This window comes from Apostichopus japonicus, chromosome 11 (genome assembly GCF_037975245.1).
Source record: "Apostichopus japonicus isolate 1M-3 chromosome 11, ASM3797524v1, whole genome shotgun sequence".
In the NCBI taxonomy this organism is placed as follows: Eukaryota; Metazoa; Echinodermata; class Holothuroidea; order Aspidochirotida; family Stichopodidae; genus Apostichopus; species Apostichopus japonicus.
Genome location: NC_092571.1, coordinates 8,186,023 through 8,209,357, shown reverse-complemented (window position 1 = coordinate 8,209,357; position 23,335 = coordinate 8,186,023). Strand labels below are relative to the sequence as shown.

The following is a 23,335-nucleotide window of genomic DNA, read 5'->3' as shown; positions in this document are numbered from 1 at the left end:
ACATTTTGTTATATCCTGTTCTTTTGTCTTACTTCCTCGTTACCTTTACTCTTCCATTCATTCATGGCAGTCTTCTACTTTGTGAATCCACGAGGCTCCCTTAGAACACAACTATGCATGCTATATATTTAACTCAATCAATTATATGTGTATTTTGTATATTACTGTGAAAAAAACCCACAAACAAAGGAAACTGAAATAATCAACAATGTTATCAAACTTCCCGACTATTGCTCAAACTGAGGCATTGACATACAATTTTTGATGTCAAATGATGGAAAATGTGTTAAATTTTAGGTAGGTTTATTGTATGGCCCTGATAGGTATCAGCGATGGTAGTTTTGGAAGAGAGTCTAGCAAGTATAAAACATAATTATGTCATTTTCTAATATTTTGAACAATAATTTGGTCTTAATTTTGGTGTTACGTTATTTTGATGTTTTTGTCTGTTTGTGGTTTTCTTTACCATCTATAGAAAGAAAAGGTGTTTCTGCAAAATCAGGTGGAGACCTTCAGCCGTCAAGTTCAGTCTTTAAAGGTAAGCTTAAGATTAAGATGGAGAAGAAGGGGGAGGGGAGGGGGAGGGGGGAGGGGGGTGGCAGAAGAGTTAGGGAAATAACAAGAGGAGGGGAAGAGAAAGGAAAAGCTGCTAATATAAAGATATTTTATAGGTATGAAATTTCCAGATATCATTAGTTGAGAGAGTTGTTCCATCTCTACCATTTCGACCAAGTAGGTTTTACAACCTTGTATCAGGGCAAGGCCCTCTCACACGACTTTAACGATCGTCAACCTTGGTCATTGGTAATTTGTCACACCCAAACAGCCTCGTGTGTTTTGAATTCAACAGTAGCTCTCTCCCAGTGCACTAAAGTGCATCCCATCTACTTTATTACCTGGGGAACTTTCCACAGGGTTGCAGCCAGAATAAGGCACACGCAACTTTTTTTTACACGTTAACCTGGCTGTTCCCCCCCCCCCCATTTATACAACTGGGTTAAGAGAGGCAATGGAGATTAAAGTGCCTCGCTCAAAGATACAAAAATCCTAATGGTCTTGCTAGGACCAGAACCTGTAATCCTTAGATCACAAGTACATTATTTTTGCCATTTAACCCACAACACTTCTCAAATGATTATGGATGGGTTTGTTGTATGTTCTTTGTTGTTTGTTTGTTAATTTTTCATTCATTTTCATGGATTTTTTCCCCACAGATGCAGCTTGAACATGCAAACTCACAGCAGCAGAACCTTGTTCCAGATATTCCACTGAACAATGTGCCTAATATGCCACAGAATAATAACCAATTACCCGGTACTTCACGTAACCTTTTACTTCTTCTACTTAGTGTCATATTCTTGACTTGACTTCATTGTTACTATAATTTTATGATATTTCTGAGTCTCTGTCCGATCAGCGGCAGATAGCCTCTTGCGCCCTCCCCCCCCCCCCCCCCAATCAGGTTAGGTTGGCAAAGTGACTGATTTACCCCTCTAGACCTCAAATGGTGCGCTTCGTATGAGAAGCCAAATGTGCTGGTCGTTGAACAAATCACCCAGCCCCCCCCACTATTAGATCTCAGAGCAGATAGTGTCAATTTATGCCCCAGACCGTCCCAATCTTCCCCAGTGCCCCCTTCCTGTGTCAATTTTGCTTTCATGGTAATGAACCTGATTTTTGGTGGGTAGTTTATTGTAAGATAACTGGCAGAGAAGATGCCAAGTTATGCAAAAATTGAAAATAAAAATATTTTGGTTATTTCTTATAAGCCTTAAGGGTTATTGATAATTTGTGTGAGAGAGGCTTTTATAAGGGCCACCAATAAATGTTTTTGACATAAATGTCTGTGAGTTAGCAGATAAAGTTGTTAGAGGTATTGCTAACGGTCACTTTGTGACATGAAAAAGGTCTGGTCTCACGGTATCGACTAAATCAGGCTCTTGAATTGTCAATTATGCACACCGACTTAAGTGAACCTTGTTAATCTCAGGGTTCTCGTGTTTCCATGGTAACAAAGTCATGCTAATGTTGATATGCTGGGTACAGGGCTTCAGAAAAATTTGGTAAACTTTGCAAGAATTGAAATGCAGTTATAACTTGGGAAACAACTACTTCACAAATAATTCTATATTGTTCATCAGAAACTGATATCACATTTTGCATTATTATTCTTGTCCTTACTTGTGGAATTATCTTTGAAAAACTTTTTGTTTTTTAACATTTTTTTCTCCAATTTGTCAGAAGTCCAAAAGATTATAGACCCTTACGAACAGCAGCGGATAGCATTCGACAAGCAGAGACAGCAGGAATTATTAGAAAAGAGATACGTCCAACAACAGAATGTAAGTGTAATAAAAAGGTTCTTGTATTCAAAACTCATGTGGTTATATTCGAGGGATACTCGAGTGGCTGGAGTCGATTGCTTGATAAAAAAAATATGCCGGAAATGTTTTGCATCTTTGGGTCAAAACACTTCCTCGAAATATGACGAAGATATGAAATTTTCAAATTTTGGTAGGATTTTGCATCTGGCAACAGCAGTGTGAATGACATCATCAGTTGCTTTTGTTTTCCTTTATATCACTATTTATCTCAATTAATTCACAGTGGGAACAGTTTTTCTACAACAACAAAAAAAGTCATATTTGATGAAATTTGAAATACAGAGAGACCTTTAAAAAGCTAAGCAAAAACATTCCTAATGTATCAGGTTTCAAGGATAAATCTGCAAGGAGCTTATAATATAGGAACGTAATGAACATCTACCATTGTGACATCGCATACCACCTAACTGTACATCCATTCCAGGGAAGAATCAAGAATTTAGAGGGTCGAGGTAGTTTACGTTCAATCAACCATATCTCAAGTAAGGAATAAGATATTGAGATGATGTTTTTACACTAACGGAGTGGAAATAGTTATCTTGGCCGAAAAAGTGTCCCATTTTTTTTTTTTTAGATTTTTGTGTTCGTATTTTACATAATGTTTAGTTTTCGTTTATGTGTTTTCTAGACTTTTTATTCCTTTGATTTCTCTGTCTTTTTATTTTTCTGTATTCTGTGTGTGTTTTTGTCCCTTCTGTTACTGTAACTTGTCATTTAGCCTCTGAAGAAGATCCTGCTAGGATCGAAACGTCAGGCCAACTTACTTTTATACATTTTTATTTTTTTATATTTTTTTTTAGGTTTTGTAAAGTGCCTAGAGGCCTTTTGGTATTTGGCACTCTATTAAGAACTTATTTATTATTATTATTTGCCTAACAAGAAAATCTCCCTTTAAAGTGCTTTTACAAGGAATCGTACCATAATGTATTGGATTTGTTAAAGATCTCTCTGCACTATCTACACAATGAGTTTGACTCCTTATTAAGATTTACTACAAAAAAAAAAAAGAAACTTTGTAGAAGACAATATCTTTTATTTATTTAAAATTTGTATTTAAATTTATTTAAATTTTGTAGGTTAATCAAGTCAATGGCGTTGATGCAAGATATGTGCAACAACCTCAGCAAGTACCCCAGCAGCCGCAGCAACAAATCATACAACAGCAACCTGCACAGAATGATATCGTCATGGGAGGTTTCAAGCAGAATGTACAACCAGCCCCCATTAGTAATAATAACCAGGTAGGTGGTTAAATAGCTGGGTAATTGTCATAACGAAGTAGCTAGTTTTAGAGGAGTGGGGGAAGGGGGAGGGGGCGGTATGGTAAGAACTGCATGTCAAAGTTGAGAACAGTGTCTTTAAAGGACTACAGCTTATCGTTTTGTTTGTCGGGGGGTTTGGGGTGGGGAGCAGGGGTATTTTATGGTCAGAGAGCAGTTGTTTTTGGAGAGGGGTTGAGTGGGATGGGGAGGTGGTGCAGTAAGAGGATTGTATGGTCAGAATTTCACCATGAGGTGGAGGAAATAGTGTTTGTGAAAGACTTGAGCTGGCACTATCACTCAGTAGGTAAGAACAACAAGTAAGTGTCAGAGAGGCTAGGGATGGGGGTTGGGGGAGGTTGGGGTGGGGGATGGAGAGTTAAAAGCTGTACCATGAGAGTTGAGAAACACCACAGCTTACAGTTTTATTTATTAGAAAACAAATAGCTATTAGTGTTGTGTGATGGTGTGGTGGAGGGTGGTGGGAGGCTGGTTGCAGCCGTGTGGGGGGGAGGGGATGGAAAGTTAAAAGCTGTACCATGAAAGTTGAGAAACACTACAGATTACAATTTCATTCATTAGGTAAAGAAAATAGCTATTAGTGTTGTGTGATGTGTGATAGGGTGGAGGGGGGGGGGGTGTGGTGCAGAGGGTAAAGAGGATGTATTGTTAGAATTTTTCCATGGATATTGAAATTGAAATGTTAGTATTGTTAAAAGCAAAACCGCTCCCACGGACAGATCAAGAAATTTAAGGAGGGGGGGGTGTGGCCCTGGTGTCGATGTTTGACGACAGTGGGACAGTTTCCCGTATGTCATTTAGTCCCATGCTTTCTTGCTTCATGTCCCATTGATCATTGATCGATCATTAATCCATCATGAATCCATCATTGATTGATCATTGATTCACAACACAGTGGTTGTCATTTCTATAAGGGGCACGTCGATGTCGAAGTAGCCGTTTTTTCTTTCTTTCACATTTTTTTCCCTACAGCCCGGTGCGAAAGACATCGACAGAAATGTGAACCTACACCTGGACCAAGCAGATACAAAGGAGAAAGCCGAAGAAAAGGGTGACAGCGATTACGTAAGTATTGAACAGTCGGGTAATCAATATATATATATAAATATCGATCAATCAATCAATAAAATTTATCAGATGTGAAGGACAGGAAATTGGATTAACCCCGATCATGGACGATGCTTCCCGGAGAAACTCTTCCACTGTTGTAAACAGCAGGACCTTCCCTGTTATGTATCCTGCATCTGTCGATATTAGTTTCAGATATATTTATCATATTTTATGAGAAGTATTGGGTAAAGGGGAGACAAGCCCACCATTATCTCTTATGATAGGTGAAGCCTGTGATGAGCACGTCCCTTGAAAACAGGAAAGAAAAAAAACTTGTTCCATTTGAAATATAATCATGGCTGATTTAAAAAATATTAATTTCAGAGGGCTGCCAACTGTTTTGTCCAATGTGTGATATCAAAGTGCCATAGGGAAAGGAAATCTTTTAATCTCCCCCTTGTTTCACTTTTCGGAATTTTACATGAAAAGAGTGAAATAGCAAACACCAAAGCATAGCAAAAATTATTTAAAGCATCTAGCAAAACAAAGCATAACATAAGCAATGCATAGCAACAGATCACAAAAATACAAAGCATGCAGACAACCAAAGCATAACAAAAACAATGCATAGCAACAGAACACACAAAAAACAATGCATGCAGACAACCAAAGCATAGCGAAAACAATGCATAGCAACAGAACACAAAAACAACAATGCATGCAGACAACCAAAGCATACCAAAAACAATGCATAGCAACAGAACACAAAAAAAAAACAATGCATGCAGACAACAAAGGCATATCAAAAACAATGCATAGCAACAGAACACAAAAAAAAACAATGCATGCAGACAAGCAAAGCATAACAAAAGCAATGCATAGCAACAGAACACAAATAAAAACAATGCATGCAGACAACCAAAGCATAACAAAAACAATGCGGAGCAACAGAACACAAAAACACAATGCATGCAGACAACCAAAGCATAACAAAAGCAATGCATAGCAACAGAACACAAATAAAAACAATGCATGCAGACAACCAAAGCATAACAAAAACAATGCGGAGCAACAACACAAAAAAAAAACAATGCATGCAGACAACCAAAGCATAACAAAAACAATGCATAGCAACAGAACCCAAAAAGAGCATGCAGACAACCAAAGCATAACAAAAACAATGCATAGCAACAGAACCCAAAAAGAGCATGCAGACATACAAAGCATAACAAAAATGGATGGATAGCAAGTAATGCCAGTGTTAGACGGTGTTTTACCAAAAACATAGCTCGAGTAAAATAAACAATTTAATGAAAAGCGACCCGAGGAAGGTTGTGAATTTGTTTTTATCCCATAGAACTTAGGACTCGAGTCAATAATTCGACTTTAATCAGGAAAACCACTGACAGTGGCGCGACTCGACCATGAAAATGAAGTGACACATTAAAAATTGGGGTTAGGTTATGAGATGGATGATGTTGCAAAAACCTGTTCGGATGAACCTTAATCCTACACCTGCAGATTTGTGGATGATGAATTCTTCTCTAACTAATGTTTGTCTTGATCGTTTCCAGGAAGACTCGGATGGGGAACAACAAGGGGTCGTCCTGAAGGACCCAGGACTGGCCGCACAGGAGACGAGACAGGTACTTGAACAAAACAAAAAAATAAAAAAGATGTCAGAAAGCTTAAAAAAACATCTTTATTCAGCCATAATTTTTTTTCCGATCTCAATCCTCTGTGGCAAGTATGACACTTTTTACGTCGCCCCATACCTAATGATCTGTGTGTGTGTAGAGGGGTGTGGGGGTCCTACCAGCTAACCTCGCACATTGCTCAATCTAGATATAGTGTACCAACTCTCAACAGAAGAGTTTTATTGAACGTGTGAAGTTAACAGTGCCAGCAGTGTGACTTTATTGATTAAAAATCAATTGCACCATGTTATATAGGTTTGCAAAGTCTTAACAACATTAACAGTTATAAGTACTGAATAGCATCGCCTTGCATCCCATACTGATATCCAGCACCCTACGTGACCCTGTATCCTCTCTTCGCCCTCCTTACCTCCCCTCCTGCCTCTTCCATTTCAGCTTTTAAGTTCTCAGCTTGCCTACATTTCATGTCGCTGCTGCACCCGATTTTTGTTGTGTTCTGTTGCTACGCATTCTTTTTGTTATGCTTTATGTTTTGCTATGCTTTAATTGTGTGCATGCTTTGTATTTTGTGTTCTGTTGCTATGCATTGTTTTTGTTATGCTTTGTTTTACTAGATGCTTCAAATAATTTTTTGCTATGCTTTGGTGTTTGCTCTTTTGCTCTTTTCATGCTAGCTTTTAAGACATTCATTCCATCAAGATCGTCTAAAGATTATTCGGGAGAGGCAGGAGAGAATTGTCAGACTGAAGCAAAAATACCACAAGATCATGGAAGTAAGAAATCTGTGATGTAAAAAGTAGCCGAAACCCTGGGAAAAGCTTGAAAAAATAGTATTTCCTCTGGATTCGTCCTTTTACGAGAGGAAAGGGTCGCTGTAAATTTGGATGTATGAACTGGTGACTTAAGCTAGGCCGGATTGTTTATCCTACAGAAAAAAAAGGGTTTTACAGTTTACAATGTCTGATTTGGGATATCTGGATTACCCCCCACCTCCCCCTCCCCCCAGAAGGGTCTTATACTATCAGGGTTCAAAATGATAACCGGGGTACCTAGAGTTTTACTTTGTTGGCAATGTCTTAAGAATGATTCGTTTATTCAAATTGACTTTCACTTTGGCCTGTCTTTTAGTTACATTGCTCCCAGAATTAATTACCCCAGTATGATTTATTGATACTCTTGTTTGAAATTTGCACCTGCTACCAAAACGCTGGTATTTTAAGATACCATGGGAGATGGGGTGGAGAGGGGGGGTGGTCGTGAACGGGTGCGAAGTGATCGTCAGTTACAAAGAGACATCACGCAGTCACTTCTTGTCTCAAAATATGTGTATTTTTATAAGAATTAAAATAATGATATGTTCATTTAATTTAAATTGAATTTTATGATTTGGATTTCATTGATTTTAGGGTAGTTATTTAGTCAGGGGTAGTCCGACAAAAACACAAGCTTTGAGTGCATGTTATAATTCATTCTGTTTTTCAAAATATTCATGTTGCCATTTATTATCAGAGCAAGTGAGCCATTTTCATGCAGCTGCTTGCCTTCCATTTATGACTTTTTCATCTCACTGGTTGCATTTCATTATCTAAATAACAACCATGTCCCATTCTGAAGCAGCTAAATGTATTCCCTCAGCATTTCCCACTGTTAGTGTGCCAGTACTTAAGTTACGTAACCATACCCCACTTTCAGCCCACTTATGTTGTAACCATATCCCACTTTCAGTGTTTCATTACTTGAGTTACATAACCAAATCCCACTTTCCACCAACCTGTGCTATCCTGTAACCATATCCTGCTTGCAGTGTTTCATTACATAAGTTACATAACCAGTTCCCACTTTCTCCACCAACCGGTCTTATCCTGTAACCATATCCTGCTTGCAGTGTTTCATTACATAAGTTACATAACCGGTTCCCACTTTCTCCACCAACCGGTCTTATCCTGTAACCATATCCTGCTTGCAGTGTTTCAGTACATAAGTTACATAACCAGTTTCCACTTTCTCCACCAACCAGATTTATCCTGTAACCATATCCTGCTTGCAGTGTTTCATTACATAAGTTACATAACCGGTTCCCACTTTCTCCACCAACCAGATTTATCCTGTAACCATATCCTGCTTGCAGTGTTTCATTACATAAGTTACATAACCAGTTCCCACTTTCTCCACCAACCGGTCTTATCCTGTAACCATATCCTGCTTGCAGTGTTTCAGTACATAAGTTACATAACCAGTTTTCACTTTCTCCACCAACCGGTCTTATCCTGTAACCATATCCTGCTTGCAGAGTTTCATTACATAAGTTACATAACCAGTTCCCACTTTCTCCACCAACCGGTCTTATCCTGTAACCATATCCTGCTTGCAGTGTTTCAGTACATAAGTTACATAACCAGTTTTCACTTTCTCCACCAACCGGTCTTATCCTGTAACCATATCCCGCTTGCAGTGTTTCATTACATAAGTTACAAAACCACTTCCCACTTTCCACCAACCGTTGCAATCCTGTAACCATATCCCGCTTTCAGTGTTTCAGTACAAAAGTTACATAACCAGTTTTCACTTTCTCCACCAACCGGTCTTATCCTGTAACCATATCCCGCTTTCAGTGTTTCAGTACATAAGTTACAAAACCACTTCCCACGTTCCTCCAGCAAGTATTGTGCTGTAACTGTATCCTACTTTCACTGATTCATTACTCAAGTTTATTCATATCCGTATCCCACTTTCCACACGCTGTAAGTGTCTCATAACTTAAGTTACATATCCACATCCCACTGGTCACTCATGTACAGTTCATTACTTAAGTTACAAAACCACACCCCACTTTTCACCAGCTGGTTCAATGCTAACACAATGTTTAACTTTCAGTACTCAAGTTACAAAACCATATCCTACTTTCCACCAGCTGTTTGCATGCTTTCACAATGTCCTGCTTCATTACTTAAGTTACAAAACCACATCCCACTTTCCACCAGCTGGTTGCATGCTTTTACAAATGTCTTGCTTTCATTACTTAAGTTACAAAACCACATCTCACTTTCAACCAGCTGGTTGCATGCTTTCACAAATGTCTTGCTTTCATTACTTAAGTTACAAAACCACATCTCACTTTCAACCAGCTGGTTGCATGCTTTCACAAATGTCCTGCTTTCCTTACTCAAGTTTAAAAAGAAACACATCCTACTTTCCACCAACTTTCCACCAGCTTGCTTTCATTACTCAAGTTGCAAAACCACATCCCACTTTCCATCAGTTGACTGTGTTTCTTTCTTTTAGTTTTTCTGTTTTACAACAGTCTTGAATTTCTGGTTACTGATATCATACCCTGTTGTACTAATCATGGATTAAAAGTAACAGATTATGATCTAACGTATCTTTCTCTTAACAGTGGATTACATTATTATAATGCCACCAGCTTCTGGCAAATTTAATGCAAACTGTGGCTTTACCTTTCTGGAACCCTCAGAAAGGGGAGGGGAGTGGGAAGGGGGTGCATATTAAGTTGCTTCAAATGTGTAATCCCCCCTTTAATGACTTCTTCCTTCTCTAGGATCAGGACGGCGATGGGCCAAATGTACGAGAAGAGGAGAAAGACCGACTCCCAGACGCAAAAAAGCCAAAGTAAGTTGAGAAACCCTTTTTTTCTTCTTTTTTTTTTGAATCCAGGAAATTTCTAATATTTGTCGAATATATTATAATCTGAAAAAAATGCAGTTTGTTAGCTTGACTGTTCTTCAAGTTTAACAAAGACAAATATTGAAGATTTTCGATTTGCTTTCTGCATGTTATTAATATTTTTTAATAGTGTTTGGGTGATGAAATTGTGTCAATTTGAATGGAAATGTTCATTATTTTTGTTTCTGTATTGGTTATTGTTCCTGTATTGGTTATTGTTCCTGTATTGGTTATTGTTCCTGTATGGTTATTGTCCATGTATTCCTGTATTGGTTATTGTTCCTGTATTCCTGTGTTGGTTCCGGTATAGGGTATTGTTCCTACATTCCTGTATTGGTTATTGTTCTTTATAATACTTCAGTGAACAAGCAGAGGAAGACTCTGCAAAAGAACAGAAGGAGGATGGAAAAGACGAAGATGAAGGAGATGAACCGCTCTGGCAGAAAGCTAACGAGAGAGAGAAAGATGAGGATGAGAAGATGCAGGTATGAGTACAGGAGTGGTGTAGACCTCATAGCATAGAGTCAACCTATTATAGAGTTAAGATAGAGTCAGTCTATGATAATATTGGTCTGTTGTGTAGAACCCATTTACTATGTCATCCGTATACATGTAATGTACATCGGGAGGAGATACTGTGGTCTTCTGGCTGTTTCAGCCATATATTTAGTGCTCTACCAGTTACCATAGCAACCATCACCGTGGAAAATTTATGGGTACTAGGAGGTCCATCATGGTCGTGTGGGAATAGTTGATGGGGGATCCCATTGTTTGTTCAGGTGACAAAATGTGTCATTTGTATGTGTGTGTGTGTGCATGTGGGTGCGTGTGTGTGTGTGAGAGCTTTAATATAGTGTGTCACAACAAAATGGCTGAGACCCTCAAACCCATGTGAGGGTAACAGAACTCTGCAAGTTTACAACATGTTTAATGAGTGAAACTCCATGGATTCCCCATCGGTTGTAGATGTAATCTGTTGTAGAGTCACTACGTTAAGTATGTTGTATCTGCTCGTCTGAACTTATAGAGTCAGTCCATGTCAAATAAAGTGATAATATGGAGGTAATGAGAATGATATTATTAGTAGGATGACCACAAACTTAGGGTTGTAGGATAACCGCAAACTTCAGGTTGGATGCCTCAGTTGGTAAAACACATGACACATGCTAGTTAATTCAGTGCAAATCATACTTTTAGCCACGTAATCTTCTCTTTACCAGATGTCATTGATAAGTTTCTATTCGCTTCTTCTGTCGATGATATGCTCATATAATATAACACTGATTTGAAGCTGTAGTCGTTAAGATTTAAAAGCCCAATAAATTGAAAGACTTGGGAGCTGGTGGTGGGGTTGGGGGATGGGGTGGGGGGATAACGTTTATTGTGATTGTTCGTAGTTGGGCTTATGAAGGGTGTTGTCATTTACTTCTTATTCGTGTTTTAGGCTTTACAAGAAAAACGACTCGAAGAAGATTTAAGAAGAGAAGAGAAAGCAGAGGAAGATGACAATATGGCATTGCATCCTCCGGGGAATTACGAGGCAGAGAATGACAGAGATGAAGATGCTCCAGGTAAAATATGGCACAGAGACAGAGAGAGAGGGACTAAGAGAGACCTTGATGTAGGAAAGATGGTGTATAGTAGGTGTCGGGAATTAGGGCAAAATCATCTTTAGAAAGAGGGAAGAGATATAAGGATAGGGTGTGGGAGGTGGAGGGAAGGACCTTGATATAGGAAAGATGGTGTATAGTAGGTGTCAGGATTTAGGGACAAACAACTTTAGAAAGAGGGAAGAGATACAAGGATAGGGTGTGGGATGTGGAGGGAAGGACCTTGATATAGGAAAGGTGGTGTATAGCAGGTGTCAGGATTTAGGGAAAAAAACAACTAAAGAAACAGGGAAGAGATAGATAGATAGGGTGTGGGAGGTGGAGGGAAGGACCTTGATATAGGAAAGGTGGTGTATAGCAGGTGTCAGGATTTAGGGAAAAAAACAACTTAAGAAACAGGGAAGAGATAGATAGATAGGGTGTGGGAGGTGGAGGGAAGGACCTTGATATAGGGAAGATGGTGTATAGTAGGTGTCAAGATTTAGGGAAAAACAACTTGAGAAAGAGGAAAGAGTTAGATGGATAGGGTGTGGGAGGTGAAGTTGGAGGGAAGGACCTTGGTTGGAACAGGGGTGAAGGAAGAAAGTGTATGGCAGGTGTCAGGATATTGCGGGAAAACCTAAAGAAAGGGCAGAAAAAGATTGAAAAGAGGTAGAGGGAAGGACCTTGGTTGGAACAGGGGCAACAGAAGATGAGAGTATGGAAGGTGTCAGGATTTAGGGGGGAAAACATAAAGAAACTGGGAAGAAAAAGATGGGGTGAGGGAGGTGGAGGGAAAAATGACCTTCATAGATGAGATGGGAGAGAAAGAGAATGGCACGTAGTGTTTAGTGGGAAAAGGGGAACGTTGGGATGGAAGGAACACCATTGCGACTTGTGTGTGCATCTTGTATCACCGGACGGTAGAAACCAGAAAGTTTTGGATCGTCAAAACACATTTAGACAGTGGTTAATAAAGATATCGTACGATGTGTAGCCAATATGAGTGCTGTGGGCAGGGGTGATGGAAAGAGCTGGTGGAAGGATGCGACCATCGAAGATGTCGTGTGCTGATGAAGCAGTTAAACGCTCACAGGGGAGAAGATACCCCAGGGTGTTGTCGGGATCTTCGGGAGTAGAAAAATATATATTTTGCGTCCGTGTTCGCTTCGGAAAAGTCTAATTCTTCGATATTTTGGTTTCTCTCTCAGGGTTAGTGATTGATGTCCGGCGAGATGAAGTCGAGGAACACATCGAAGAAGCAGAAGGTTTACAAAAACAGCAACAGGTGAGGTGGATGGCTAGCCATTAAATATTGCCTCGTGTAGATTTGGGCAGAGGGGAGGGAGGGGCAGGTGGGGAGTGGAGTGGTGAGGGAAACTGGTCGTGGAACCGGTCTGTGGTGCATAGTCATTGGAAGTGAAACCTCTGTGTAGTTTTGTTGAAAAGTATCGCTGACCTGATTGAAAGGAGTGCATTTCCCTTCATTTCTGTTACGACATTACACTTTCCATTCCCAACAGAATCTTTGATCGCTTCAAAATTTAAGCATGAAAATGCTACAGTATTTTGCCCTTTTTTAAAAAAAAATTAGAATTTTTTTTCATGTTTTGAAAATGTCCCTAACAGTTATCTTTGGGTCACTGGTGTCACGGTTCTTTTGACAGAAGTCTGAAATTATCAAATCAAATCTCTTCACTTTGCTTGTCTTGTATATCACACTTTATTTCATGTTAATTTTCCTTTATATTTTTCAATTTTTTTTTCCTGCCTTTTTTCCTTTTGAAGTTACAGCTTCAAGCCAGAGTCCAAGGTGCCGGAGAGGAAGATAAGGACGAAGAGTCGAATATCGACGACAACAAACCCGAAGACAGCGACAGTCCAAACGACCAAAGGTAAACCTGATCCTTGCCGACACGGTGGTACTTGTATGTGTGTACCTCCTGCAAGCAGGAACCCGCAAAGAAGCCATCATTGCCTTATCAAAGCCGCAAGCTGACCGAAGTCAGTCTCTTACATTCATATTTAACTTCCATGATTATGAATTGTTAATTGTCAACAACTCTGTAACTGGACGACATACATTAATCTGGGAGTGACTCGAACCGGGGACCTTATGATTGAAAGGCACCGGCATTAACCACTGAGCTAACACTGCACTTTACATTGGAAAATGGAAAATTTGAAAGCTTACTGCGAACTCTGTAGTCATAGGGCAAGGATACAGCTTGCCAACTTCTACAACTACAGTTGTGTTTGTGATGAGGTAATCTAGCATACTGGAGGCCAGGGGGTTTGAGCCCTGGTTTCAGCTAAAGTAACAAGGGGGGTTCTCATTCTAAGTACAATCCACAGTTTTGCCATCTGGGAGGGTCTTCCAAATGGGCCTACAAAATTTAAAATGAGCTGCAACTGTTGATTACATTGCAAAACTGATGTGTTAAGTGCAAGCTTATTCGAGCCATTTTAACTTACAAACTTCCATATGTGGATGCTGAGGGTCAAAGAGATAACTGCTTTCTCGGGTTGATTTTGAAAAGGATACGTGAGTGACAGAAATTGTAACACTCATGTTATACGAGAAATATATTCCACTTATAACTCAATATCTTGTTCCGAACTCGAGATGTGGTTGAATTAAACTGACCTATTTTGACTGGCTAAAGCTTCAACTACTCCAGGAAGTGGTTCACAGTGGGGGTGGGGGAGGGTGGGGGTAGGTTCTGTTATGTCATCATAGAATATGTTCTTCAGAAGCTTGACTTTCCTATTATAAATCTTCTCGTTAACCAATCCCTGAAAATGAAATCCTTTGGGAATGACAAAATGTCACCAAATTTTTAGAAATTAATATCTGCCCGATGTGAAATGTCACTGTGAAGATGTAGTTGTAGCCAAAGACGGAGACAATTTCCAGCAATTTTGTCAAAAAAATCAACTTCAGCCACGCGATTATGCCTTCAAGCCCGTACCGATAGTCTGCACGTATCATGAATATGGATTCTGAGAAGCTGTGAGTCATGGCACTGTTGCTTAATAGTAACAAAAATACAAACAAAATGGATGCCGTGCTACTTTTTTTTAAAAGTATCCCGGTGTAATTGCCTTCCACTTTGCATGCGGATGTGTTAACGTAACATTTCAAACAAATGTCCTTTTAATTGTCCATGTCCATTTTGTGTCCATTTGATGTCCATTTAATGTCCAATTTAATGTCAATTTAAAACAAATGTACCAACTTTCGTCGCACATTTTTGCATCTCACCAGGGAATTTGTCGCAAAAGATGGAGACCCTGGAGAGGAGGACGTCGTACAAAATCCTGATGTAGGCGAAGACGAGCAACACCAAGGCTTAGACCGTCCTGAAATCGATGGTTAGTAATGATTCATTTAAACCGGTCTCTGACTTTCTCAAAAATGGTGAGCAACACCAAGGTTTAGACCGTCCTGAAGTCGATGGTTAGTAATGATTCATTTTAACCGGTCTCTGACTTTCTCATAAATGATGAGCAGCACCAAGGCTTAGACCGTCCTGAAATCGATGGTTAGTAATGATTCATTTTAACCGGTCTCTGACTTTCTCATAAATGGTGAGCAACACCAAGGCTTAGACCGTCCTGAAATCGATGGTTAGTAATGATTCATTTTAACCGGTCTCTGACCTTCTCATAAATGGTGAGCAACACCAAAGTTTAGACCGTCCTGAAATTGATGGTTAGTAATGATTCATTTTTAACCGGTCTCTGACTTACTCAAATGGTGAGCAACACCAAGGCTTAGACCGTCCTGAAATCGATGGTTAGTAATGATTCATTTTTAACCGGTCTCTGACTTTCTCATAAATGGTGAGCAACACCAAGGCTTAGACCGTCCTGAAATCGATGGTTAGTAATGATTCATTTTTAACCGGTCTCTGACTTTCTCATAAATGGTGAGCAACACCAAGGCTTAGACCGTCCTGAAATCGATGGTTAGTAATGATTCATTTTTAACCAGTCTCTGACTTTCTCATAAATGGTGAGCAACACCAAGGCTTAGACCGTCCTGAAATCGATGGTTAGTAATGATTCATTTTAACCGGTCTCTGACTTACTCAAATGGTGAGCAACACCAAGGCCTAGACCGTCCTGAAATAGATGGTTAGTAATGATTCATTTTAACCGGTCTCTGACTTTCTCATAAATGGTGAGCAGCACCAAGGCTTAGACCATCCTGAAATCGATGGTTAGTAATGATTCATTTTAACCGGTCTCTGACTTACTCAAATGGTGAGCAACACCAAGGCCTAGACCGTCCTGAAATAGATGGTTAGTAATGATTCATTTTTAACCGGTCTCTGACTTTCTCATAAATGGTGAGCAACACCAAGGCTTAGACCGTCCTGAAATCGATGGTTAGTAATGATTCATTTTTAACCGGTCTCTGACTTTCTCATAAATGGTGAGCAACACCAAGGCTTAGACCCTCCTGAAATGGATGGTTAGTAATGATTCATTTTAACCGGTCTCTGACTTTCTCATAAATGGTGAGCAACATCAAGGCTTAGACTGTCCTGAAATCGATGGTTAGTAATGATTCATTTTTAACCGGTCTCTGACTTTCTCATAAATGGTGAGCAACACCAAGGCTTAGACCCTCCTGAAATGGATGGTTAGTAATGATTCATTTTTAACCGGTCTCTGACTTTCTCATAAATGATGAGCAGCACCACGGCTTAGACCGTCCTGAAATCGATGGTTAGTAATGATTCATTTTTAACCGGTCTCTGACTTTCTCATAAATGGTGAGCAACACCAAGGCTTAGACCGTCCTGAAATCGATGGTTAGTAATGATTCATTTTTACCGGTCTCTGACTTTCTCATAAATGGTGAGCAACACCAAGGCTTAGACCGTCCTGAAATCGATGGTTAGTAATGATTCATTTTTAACCGGTCTCTGACTTTCTCATAAATGGTGAGCAACACCAAGGCTTAGACCGTCCTGAAATCGACGGTTAGTAATGATTCATTTTAACCGGTCTCTGACTTTCTCATAAATGGTGAGCAACACCAAGGCTTAGACCGTCCTGAAATCGATGGTTAGTAATGATTCATTTTTAACCGGTCTCTGACTTTCTCATAAATGGTGAGCAACACCAAGGCTTAGACCGTCCTGAAATCGATGGTTAGTAATGATTCATTTTAACCGGTCTCTGACTTTCTCATAAATGGTGAGCAACACCAAGGCTTAGACCGTCCTGAAATCGATGGTTAGTAATGATTCATTTTCAACCGGTCTCTGACTTTCTCATAAATGGTGAGCAACACCAAGGCTTAGACCGTCCTGAAATCGATGGTTAGTAATGATTCATTTTTAACCGGTCTCTCACTTTCTCATAAATGGTGAGCAACACCAAGGCTTAGACCGTCCTGAAATCGATGGTTAGTAATGATTCATTTTAACTGGTCTCTGACTTTCTCATAAATGGTGAGCAACACCAAGGCTTAGACCATCCTGAAATCGATGGTTAGTAGTGATTCATTTTTAACCGGTCTCTGACTTTCGCATAAATGGTGAGATTTGGCTGTACCCATCGCAGCGGTATTTCACAACAATGCAGTTTGCTCCTCCTCCTCCTCTTCATTTTTTTCATTTTATTTTTTCGTTCCGAGCAAAATTAAATACCGAGCAGTCAGTCTGCTGATCTTCTCAGTTTATCTCACTCCTCAGAAGGAAATAGTTGCCCTGTTTGTTCATTAAAGTAACTTTTTCAAATAACTAAATAAATGAATATGTTTTGTAATTACAAGCAGTGGTACTCACAGACTTTTTGATGAAGTAAAATCAGTGTTTATATCTTGTTTTGAAGATTGTCAATAACCAAGATGGATTACGTGGCCTGTTTTCTAACAACCGAGCCATCCAGCCCTAAGTAGGCCGCAATCTCTATATCGTCATTTCTTTGTCGGGGGGATGGGGGGGGGACGACATTCAGAAGCTACCGCTCCTTAAATTCCAGTAATCAGGAATCCTTCTTTTTTTGCTATACTGTTGTCACTTGTTGAGAAGTGTTTTTAAATTTGATTATGGCCGGTCGTAAAACCTAACTCTGTTTCCGGCCTCCCTATCTAGATGCCCAGATGAACGACGTTATTAATAATCCACCCGTTCTTGACCACCCGGCAAAAGAAGAATCAAACGAAGATGATAAACAAGATGTAAGTATCCAACTAGCGCCAGGATTTTGAGAAGGCGTGGGGCGTGGTCCTGGGTACGAAGTAGGGGGGGTCTGGGGGTGCTCACCACAGAAAAACGGAAAATTTTAGATGCGAAATAGTGCATTCTGAGGCGTATTCGGGACGTTATTGAAGCCTATATAATTAGGCCTACATGTAAGGGCTGTGTTTAACATCTTCTAGTTTTTTGTTTGGGGTTCAAATGGGGTTGGGGGGGGGGAGTGGGGTGGATCCACATGTAAGCTCAAATAAAAAGAGTATCACTTTCGGGAGAAGCTGACTGTCAATTCGTCAATGTCCTACAACAAAAATAGACAAGTATGAATGCAATTTTTTATGTCGTTTATCCTTGTATTTTTTTTTCACAATATCAATTTATCCAGACTATTTAACTAAGTAATTTGTTTAGACATTCTAAATATAACCTTTCAAGAAATAATTGTTTACTTTTGGCAGATCAGATCAAGAAATGAACATCCCATGCATTTGTCTGTGACAAATTATTCAAATACGTTGTAAATTTTCTAATTCGAAACCACAAATGTATCCTACATTTTTGTTTTTCTTGAGTTATTACGTTCGTTGTTCGGATGTGACATTAACGACTAAACTAGGTAGTCCAGCCACTATTATTGATGAATATCTGATGTTTAAAGGGATATTTCGTTTGCCGAAAGTTCGTCGTGTAAGGATAATCGCTGGAACCTTTCAGGCCCATTTTAAGCTTTATTTATATTTTTGTTTCATAATGTACAAATCTTTCGTCCACCGACGAAAGTGAATATTCTTACAGAGCGATAAGACTCGAAAGGGAAACGAATATTAACGAATATTAAATAAAAACGCTCAAAATTTCAAGGACAGATGGACTACAAAATTATAAAGCTTTCCGAGGGACACGGGCCATGACCACTTCTGTAATGCACTTTTGTGAGAAAGATAGGTTTTATCGGATTAAAAAATAGTTTTAAATCCAAACGACCATATCCAACATAATATCAAGATTTGGGATTTCAATTAACAGCGTAGACTAAAAAAAAAATTAATCTTGTATATCGTCTGTCATCGAAATTATCTCTTAATTAATTACTTATTAATTAGTGAAAAAAGATTAAAAATGTGCCGTTGAGATTGACTCTTTGCCTCATCCTCTTCTTCTTCCGCTGCAGAAAATTAAATTTAACCAGGAGATGAGGTAACGTGTGGTGTAGAGACGTCCGGTGTTTTACAGATTCTCTCATTCTATTGGACTGGGCCGATGTAAAGGAGTGACGGGGCAAGTGGTGGTGGTGAGAAACGTCCGATGAAAAGTATCTTTTAATCCTTCCCGATATTTGCCAGACTTCATCTTCTACCTATTTAGTCGAACACATTTCTCCAAGTTTTTTTACTCCTTTAAAGAGATTCCGATGTCAGAGTAACATAAAATGAAAAAATTTTAAATTGTGAATGTGGACCTGGAAAAGTTCATAATCATTAAGCAAACTTTTAGCAGCTAACAAAGAAGTGTTATTTAAAATGTGCTGTGATAATTTCTGATTGGTCCCTTTAAAACCCTCGGTGTTCAAAGTGTGGGTCACGGCCATTTCTTATTACGATCGCCAAAAAAGTTGGAAAGGTTCACCGAAAAATAGTTTGGATGATAAAGAAGGAAGACAAATGGGAAAAAATGTTGAACATTTATAACTTCAAATATGCGAAATAGAATACCAGTTTGCAACTAAGTACCCATAATGACATGATAAAAAATTCTCAAATTCAAGGGGAGGGGGAACACTTCCCCTCTATATACCCCTTCCCCAGGCCACAGCAACCCCCCACTGGTGGGTCGCCAAGATTTTAAAGGTAAACATTGCAGTCACCAAGCCGGAAAAAGAAATGTTGGGATACTAAGGCACTAAAAGTTGAGCTAAGATCAAAAAGTATGAGATCACAAGTTTTCTTAATTTTTACAATACATTTTTGTTTTCTGTGTGTTATTTTTTTTCGAGAGAGAGGCTTTCCTTTTCGTCTAGATATATTTTTACGAAAATTTAATTATCATATGGCCTACTTAACTTTGTGAATCACTTCCTTAAAAATTTTGTACGAAATGTGTCAAATTTTTATCAACGTGTTCCGTCTCTGATACTTAAACCTTTTCAGACTTAAATTTTGTATACCCATTCTTTTTTTTGTTTTTCCATTGTAAAATCCTCTTACGATGTATGTTTTCTACCTTTGTTCGATATCTGCGGTCATTGTATCTTAAAACGGCTCGTTTTACGTAAGTCTATCTTTCATAACTTGATGATGGGGGTAGACTGAAATCTTCTCGCAACAATCTTTCCGTTTTTAAAAGAAAACTTTTTTTTATGTAACTTTTCTCGTAAAGTTGCTTGCTGCATGGTGATAAAGGGTATAATTAACTTTTCAAAGATATGTGGGGTACTAGATTCTTAACCTTGAATGAAGGCAAATATTTTAATCCATGTTGGATTTTAGTAAGACATTTTTTTTCTTCTCTTTTTCCATTTTTTTTTCTTTCTTCGATTTTGTTAATTATTATTAGTAATTAAATTATACAATTAATTAATTATGGGAAATTGCTGTTAGTGATTTTCATGTCTGGTCGGTTGGAATCGGCCAACAAGTTAGTTGAATCCCCCCAGTCTAATCTTGTAATCCCAGTTTGATCCCATTTTATGAACTTCATGCGGTTGACTGAGATTATGAGATGCCAAGAGGTCGAAGGTCATTTCGGAGAATAGACACCTTCACATCTAGCTGCGATACTGTCAGCCAAACGTCGGTGTCAATTGTGAGAGCTGCATTTTGCATCGAAGGCGTGGTTAACTCGAAACTTGCTAGAGGGCTCATGAAGAAACGTGCCGTAATTTTAAGTCTACAAAAATATTTGGTAGGACTTGCAATTCTTGCTAGGATTTACCTTTACAACATAGCCACTGGAATTTGTGACAATGGCTCATTAAAAAAGGTGTTTAGTGGCAGGGTTTGGGTTTTCTGTTTTCTTAAATAGATTAATTTTTCCTTGTTTTGTGAGCCCAGTAAAACAATAAAAAGTCACAGACAAACTCAATATCCCAATGTTTATGTCTCTTGTGTAACCTTCGTCTGATGTGGGGAAGTTTGAAGAAAGACCAGAAAACTGATATCTTCTATGTTTACCAAAGATCTCACCTTCTAGCTATTCCCCCTCCCCTCCCCCTCCACAAAGAGTGGGGGTTAAGCTAATAGGCCCTTAAAGCAAACTGGGACCATAGGGGAATGTTTAGGACCCACGCTTTATGTGAACTATAACGTGTCATGGAATACGTTAGTGCAAGACTTTTGTACCAGTTTTGAAAGGCTTTAAAGTTTGTCACTTACAAAATGCTATGGGTCGATGCGTACACATATAAAAAATTGTCCGTACATGTTTGTACTCAGCAAGTCAAATAAAAGACTTGTCGGAATTTACCGGTGTGGAACAAACCTGTCATTGTTACTTTACCTTATGATAAATCTATTATCTATTTCTGTGGTTCTGGTCCTTTTCGAGTTTTATTTTTAGGTCTGTGAAAAAACATTTACTTCAGACCAAAGGTTTGCCAAGTTGTATAAAACCAGTCACTTTAAGTTTGTAACTGCCAAAGCGTATCAAATACCGGCACAATTGAGCTAAGAGTGGTTATTCAGGCCTTTTTTTTTTTTTTTTGGTTCAAGAACCTTTTGGAATTGTCAGCCTACGCAGCATTGTACAATGTCGAACACAAAAAAATGTCATGAATTCTAAGCACCTTTAAAGCATGATTCAGGGTTTCATTTTGCCTTAAACGTTAACTTGTATCTCTAAAAATAAACTCAACCTTTCACCCCTGACTCGTACTATCTGAAAGTCATGATGTTTGCGATTTGGACGGCTTTGACTTAACTTGAGACGGTGCTTCCTGCAGTTTCCCCCGTTTGCTTGCGATGTAACTTAGAGGTAACTGCGAGGTAAATATAATTGCGTGCGCTGGTTTGTGGCTGCACCCTATGGGAAGTCCCCTGGGGGACATGTATAGATTTGGTGCATTGTGGTGCCCCAGGAGAGATTGATTGACTCTGGTGTGTGGGTGTGAAAAGTTACCAATGACCAGGGATTAAGTTGTAAAGTCGTGTGAGAGGGCCTTGGCCCTGAACAAGACTGTAAATCATAAATTAAAAAAAATCTAAGAAAAATTATGTAAAGCAAGGTGTTGCAATGGGCAGACGTGTTTATCATATTTCGCATTACAAACTTAAGGTGTTCATTTGCATGCCAAAGAAAATGCTCTGCGTTCTGGCGGTGTGTCTCATGCATATCGTATATCTCGGTTGTGGCCGGAGGAGGATATTGGAAACATTTTGCTAAAAGCCAGGTGATACAGGGGGAGGTAAACTTTGAACACACGCAAGGGTTCATCATGTTTCTTAATAGGGGTATTTAAAAAATGAACATCTCATGGAATGGACAATGTCCTATAATTGGCCCCAGGGCATAATTCTCAAGACTAAAATGTTGATAAGAGCCACGAGAGAATCTCCAGACTTCGGGATGGATGGGACGCTGTATCTGCCACTGACTGAAAATACCCACCACCCTCCCACCTCGACTCAACAGTATTACAATGGAAAATCATGGATAGTAGTTGGGCAGTGTGTCAGCTTAAATTGGGCTAAATTAACAAGTCAACATGTAGTGTTTTCTCAAATAACATTTTTTTTCCGGCTCACATCTAATATCGCATGTGAAACCAATCATGGGCAACAATTTTGCATGCGACGTGACCGAGCACCGGTCGTTAACCGAAGACGGTCGTCGTGTGTGCCCATCAATCATTCAGAAGTCAGTTGCAAGAATATGGGTCAGGACAGTCAAGTTTTGCTCTGTTAATGGCATTTTTTTTTTAAATAAGTTAAATGACTGGAAAATTCAAATTGGTCAAAGCAGATTAATGCTAGTCATTAGACTCATTACCATTAACATTAATAGCAGAGTAGAGTCAGTTTTTGGAAAGTGTATGAACAAGACGGATCTGCTGTGGTGGATACTGAACTGATTTTGTATTTATTCTGAGCAAAGTAAATCTCAACTTTCTTCCCCCCCCCACCCACCCCTACCAACAAAAGAGTTTCCCCTCCCATCTTCCTAATGCCTGCCCCTTCCCTCTCTCTTTCTCAATTGTGGATACTTCCATTTTAGAAGGGGAAAAAACATTTTCGTCTAAAGCTGTGCGTTATAACTTGTTATTTCATAGTTTAAAACTACAGGTGGTTTTTGCGGTAAGATATATTTGTCTACCAATGCATTTTATACTGCCATAAAAAGATGCTTTTCATGTTTAGTTTCAAGCCCTAGTTTTGGGTAAGGTTCATTGCTTAAACTGTGAGATGTAATTCTCTTTAGACATTGATGTCGTTACTCATTTAAATCAGTGCCGCTTGATTTTTATCATGGCCTTTTTCTTTGTTT

The 23,335-nt window shown here is 39.1% G+C and overlaps 1 protein-coding gene across 4 annotated transcripts in view; it reads left to right on the top strand.

Moving 5' to 3' along the window:
- The window catches only part of LOC139975767 (uncharacterized), a 35,401-nt gene extending 14,463 nt beyond the window's left edge, over nucleotides 1-20,938 (top strand). The window contains exons 7-21 of one of the 4 annotated variants that reach the window (XM_071983931.1): nucleotides 476-538; nucleotides 1,215-1,314; nucleotides 2,242-2,342; nucleotides 3,461-3,625; nucleotides 4,637-4,729; nucleotides 6,289-6,360; nucleotides 7,047-7,145; nucleotides 9,929-9,999; nucleotides 10,415-10,538; nucleotides 11,498-11,624; nucleotides 12,854-12,930; nucleotides 13,437-13,537; nucleotides 14,911-15,017; nucleotides 17,756-17,841; nucleotides 19,029-20,938. In XM_071983931.1, the coding sequence (XP_071840032.1) occupies nucleotides 476-538; nucleotides 1,215-1,314; nucleotides 2,242-2,342; nucleotides 3,461-3,625; nucleotides 4,637-4,729; nucleotides 6,289-6,360; nucleotides 7,047-7,145; nucleotides 9,929-9,999; nucleotides 10,415-10,538; nucleotides 11,498-11,624; nucleotides 12,854-12,930; nucleotides 13,437-13,537; nucleotides 14,911-15,017; nucleotides 17,756-17,841; nucleotides 19,029-19,058 (1,416 nt within the window). In that variant the 3' untranslated portion in view covers nucleotides 19,059-20,938. Of the gene's footprint in view, nucleotides 1-475; nucleotides 539-1,214; nucleotides 1,315-2,241; nucleotides 2,343-3,460; nucleotides 3,626-4,636; nucleotides 4,730-6,288; nucleotides 6,361-7,046; nucleotides 7,146-9,928; nucleotides 10,000-10,414; nucleotides 10,539-11,497; nucleotides 11,625-12,853; nucleotides 12,931-13,430; nucleotides 13,538-14,910; nucleotides 15,018-17,755; nucleotides 17,842-19,028 lie in introns of all 4 variants that reach the window. The other 3 variants (XM_071983929.1, XM_071983932.1, XM_071983933.1) reach the window with 3 other exon arrangements.
- Nucleotides 20,939-23,335: the final 2,397 nt, after the last annotated feature.